General features: G+C 22.5%; 1 protein-coding gene across 1 annotated transcript in view; it reads left to right on the top strand.

Moving 5' to 3' along the window:
* Positions 1 to 952, top strand: part of LOC108749337 (elongation of very long chain fatty acids protein 7) — a 9,818-nt gene extending 8,866 nt beyond the window's left edge. The window contains exon 7 of the mRNA XM_018487954.1: positions 601 to 952. Within this exon, the coding sequence (XP_018343456.1) occupies positions 601 to 759 (159 nt within the window). The 3' untranslated portion in view covers positions 760 to 952. The remainder of the gene's footprint in view (positions 1 to 600) is intronic.
* Positions 953 to 5,282: the final 4,330 nt, after the last annotated feature.

The raw sequence follows: 5,282 nt of genomic DNA, 5'->3' as shown, positions 1-5,282 counted from the left end.
ATATATTTTTATATTATTCTCTATAATAATATTTATTATGTCTATAATATATTTTTATGATAGAATTTTATTTATTGCTTCCTTACTTTAAAAGTGACACAATTCAATAAACGTAATTTTCGAGTTATTATCATAAATGATGAATTTGTCCTATAAAAAATGAACTAACTTAATTTAAAATATCATCCAATGTCAACTAAAATTAGATGATTTAAAAAACTTATCAAAATTGTTTTAACTCAAAAAGAATGATTCAAAATAATTTTAAGAATTGTAAAATAAAAATAACAATATTGATATTTGATCATATTAAGAATTTTTTTTATTAATATAATTTGATTAATTAATACTTTTCAGTCAAGTTAAAAAAAATAGTTTCCTCTCTTTTCTAGAAAACTTAACTTTTTAAGTTTTGTTATTTTTTAACTAAGGGAGCAATATAAGTATTTTATCTTTTTTTATTCTTTTTCATTAACGTTATAAATAGTATTCATTTAATTTGTTTAAAAAATTATTATTTTAATCTTTTATTGAATCAAGTAAACAGATCACGGAAACATCGCTACAAATCAAATTTAATCATTTTCTTTTAAATTTCAGGTGCAGTTTGGTTTAATGTTAGTTTACCTAATATTAACATTGATCATGGATTATCGAACACCAAAAGCTTTAACTTATTTCTTCACAACAATAATAATAATTTTTATATATCTATTTAATGACTTTTATCGTCAGGCTTATAAGAAGAAAGTTACATAATAATGAATGTTAAGTCTCGCAAATGACTATAAATATAAAACAATTTTTTCAAATTTGTTTATGTTGAGAAAAAAACTTTACATAAATAATAAGAATATTGAGATCAATAAGAGTAACACAGCGCGGAACGAAATAATTGTAGCCTACAATGATAGCCTACAACAACTACGTCATTATTTTCACAATAAAAAAAGACGCATTGAAAATGAGTAAAAAATAATGTACATATAGATGTAAGTAAATAAAAATCTTTTCAAAAATTGTTTATGAATTTGTTATTTTAACAACGTTATTGATTAAATGTATGTTCTGTATAATTAACCATTACTGTCAATACTTAATCTTGTTAATAATAACTATTTTATTGCATGCTAATCTTTTATACATCCATTTATTCTGTTCAATTCACATACACTACATAAATCACTTTTAATATTTTCCAGTCTATCTACGTACATTACATAATTGCATCATCCAATTACGATAAAACTATAGCTATAATCCAAATTAAACTGCAAATTTGTTTCACTATAAACATATTGTCCAAATTGTACCTACTATTTAATTATGTGTATAATTGTTTCTGCGTTATCAACCAAATTTACTTTATATTTTAATCTTTAACAATTATATTCAATAATATAGTATACAGAAAAGTGTATTTCAATGTGGCTAATTCATGTATATTTCAATAAGATTAATTTCTTATACGATGGCATTGTGCCATCAACAAATCGCAAAGTCTTAACAAATGTCTCGATATAAGCAGACAATTAAAATGTCTATATATTTATTAAAACTTGAAATTGCTCCTTTAAATTTTCTAATTAATTATCTTCTTGATATCAATAATCACAATTGATAAATATCATAAAATATACTATATCAAAATCCGATTGATGTAATTAAAAAATAAGATGATAAAACAGAAAAAAAAACACGTGTATAAAAGCAACGTTAAGACTTTTGAGATAATTTGTTTAAAACTGTTTAAAGTTTACTATAACAAAAATTTTTTTAATAGTACATTAATTTTATTAGTAAAAAAAGTAGTCGATCTTCCACAAAATTTTATTAAAATTTATCTAATTTAAATGTGTTCTTTACAAAAGAACAATTCTCTCAATGCAAAATTAGTTAAATAATTTATAATTAAGTTATGTATGCAAAAATAATAATGTTGCTGTTGATAGATAGTTTTATACTTATGCCAAGACATAAGAATTTCTAATGTTTGTATGTCAGAGATAAAAAAAATCATTTCTAATTATTATTGAAAACATGTATTTTATAATTACGTCAGATTTAAGATTCAAATTTGATTAAATTTTATAAAAAGGAACAATTAAAACATTATTTTGCTAATCGCAAAATTGGATCTTAGATTTAATAATTAATATACGTTAATATATAAAAAATAAAAAAAAATCATTAACATTCAAGGTCAAGTTATAATAATATTATATATTATATATATATATATATATGTGTGTGTGTGTGTGTGTGTGGATTATTATGTTATGTATACAATTTTTTTTAATTTAAATTGTGCAACATATTGTACAATTACATTTAGATAATAAAGTATGAATATACATCATCTAAATTGCTAATTGTAAATCATTATATCTAAAGAACTATTGTGCTAAACGACATTTATAGCAAATACTTGTATGTATATAACTTATTTCTTCAAGAACTTAACTATAATATTTTGATTTGCAAATGTGGAACATGTACTACATTCTCATAACTATGAAAACAAATGTTTTAATATTGTAAATATAAATTTTTTAAAGAATATCGAAGAATGAAACTAACATTAGAAAAAGAATACTGAAGATGTATTATATTTGCTATACCCGCATCTTTTAGACTGATCTTATTTCAGCATAAAAAAAGTAATTGAAAAGTAACAAATGTTACTTTTTAAGTAAGGTAACCGTAAGAGTTATTTTTAAAATTCAGTAACTATCGCAATTAATTACTTTTGAAAAGTAACTTGCTATTCTCTGATATTAATGATTTTCAATGTCTATTCAATACGCGATTAAGTTTTTTTGTACTTGAAAAACGTAATTAATTACACTCACATTAATAATACGATCCAATTGCTTTGCAAAGTAAAGAAAGAATCAATGAATATCGCAATGTACTCTTGTGAATGCGAATGTATCAGGAATCATTAATTTTACACGCACACAATATAAACTATATATAACTCTAAAAGATTTAAAATCATATGCAACGAAGATTTTATTGACATTTTTACTCACTTAAATTATCGCAAAGATTAATGAACATGATATAAATATGCATGTATTTTTAATATATTTATTTATAAAACATATTGTGTAAATCACAATTAGAGACATAATGATATTATTTTGTTTAGTGTACATTATTTATAATACTAATACTTTGTTATGTAAATATAACAACTAAAACCGCAATAATTCGTCTACAATAATATTATATTTCACATATAAATTTTAACTTATTATTTTCTTATTTTGATAATACAATTTCCGCGATTATTACGCTTTTTATTTTATTACATTGTATATTTTATTACATAATAAATTATTATTTTTTTGTTGTGCATTCATCATTACAAACATATAAATATACACACAAACGTTTCACTTTTTGAAAATCTGCCAAAAATAAATATGTTATATCCTTCTATGACAGGTACTTGTGGAAGTATTAATAATAATAACAGGTATGAACGGATCGGCGTTTCGATCGTAACGCTACAAAACCGCTCGTCTCTAGAAGCCCTAAATATGATGAGGAAAAAAGGTCAACTTTTCAGCTGAATTTTGCTGAATGATTGGCAGAATATAACGCATTTTAAGTGTTTTCCGTATTTGTTTGATATATTGGATAAGTTTAAGGAGGAACATCATCTAAGAGAGTTCAAAAAATAAAAATTTTTATTTCGTCTTAAACGACACTTTATAATCGTAAAACAAGATACAATTTTCAATTAGAAATTCAATTTTTAAAATAAGTTTAAAGCCGATTTGATGAAGTGCGTCGCGTTTTAGAACAATTCGTAACGACCCAAACATTTTAATTCATAAAGTACGTATAAAAAAGACATTTAAAGATAAAGTATAAGTTTTAGTATACTTGGCACACTCAGCATATATGATACTAAAATTCTTTTTAAATTTTATATATATAAAATATCGTAAAGCAAAATTTTAAACGCGTTTTTCTCGAAATCACTTTTTTCAAATTGGTTAGCAACATAACTGTAACAATTTTTATTCAATTCACTTGAAATTTGAAGAGGATTTTCTATATGGGGGGATTCCGTTTGCTTACAAATCGATTGCCTATAGTATCGTTTGCCTACATCACTTTTGCCGACAATTCGTTTGCACACAAAAATTATTGCCTACAGTTCGATTGCCTACATGCACTTTTGCACACAAATAAAAATTTCCGTATGTATTTCATATGTATATATTAAAGTAAATATCATATAGATTATGAAAATGTTTGATTAGCTTATCCTGGTTCAATGTTCACGATAGTGAACTGTTAATGGAGAATAGGATTTTTTAATAATAAGATTGAAAAAATTCCAGTGTCCATTTTGTTTTAATACAATATGTAAAAAATTTTTTATTTTTAGTTTGATATATTATATGTAGAGTTAAGAGCTTAAAATAGATTAATTCTTTTATGTTTTAAAAAAATTTACAAAGTTACTCATAATTTTCTCCATTGCAGAGTGGTATTCCTTTTCTTTAAAGATGTATTTAAGTCATTTTACAAACATGTTAATATTTATACTTAAAAAAAATATATATATATATTTAAAAGTTATGTTCATATCATTCTGTTTCTATTGTACAACACATTTTTATAGTTTATATATTATATTTTTTGTCTATCTATATATTATAAGTTATTATTTTACTATAAAAATAATAACTTATAAATAATAAGAAATTATTTAATTCTAATTAAGATTTTTAACTACGACATAAAACTATTCAGAACAGTGCTTATGATGTACTGACAATTAGTTTATTAACAAAATTATCTATTTAATATAAGTATTTAATATACTTTTTATGCTTTATAATATACTCTAATGTTATATTTAAAGAAGAATACATTCAAGAAAAATTATTTATATTATTAAAGATGATGCAAACAATCAACAGATACTTTTTCAATGACCAAGTTAGCTAAACGCTTTGTTCATATTTCACAATATATGGTTGCATTAACTTCCCTCGAGTAAATGACGAAACAATGGTGCCACTTTTAATAACGGAAGCATGATATACGCTTTATTGTCTCATGAAATCACATTATGAGTTAGTTAATACACCTTAATTTTTTATTAATCAATTCATTTCATTATTATGAATATTTATTTATTGTGTCCAAAAGCTATGAGCTTGATAATTTTAATACAAATTAATAGGTTAAATTACATTTAACCTATTATTATTTTATTTAAATTATACATATATCAATTTTTATTTTAAATAATT

This window comes from Trachymyrmex septentrionalis, unplaced genomic scaffold (genome assembly GCF_001594115.1).
Source record: "Trachymyrmex septentrionalis isolate Tsep2-gDNA-1 unplaced genomic scaffold, Tsep1.0 scaffold11, whole genome shotgun sequence".
In the NCBI taxonomy this organism is placed as follows: domain Eukaryota; kingdom Metazoa; phylum Arthropoda; class Insecta; order Hymenoptera; family Formicidae; genus Trachymyrmex; species Trachymyrmex septentrionalis.
Note: the sequence above shows the minus strand (reverse complement) of the source record. Positions and strands in the feature narration are given on the sequence as shown.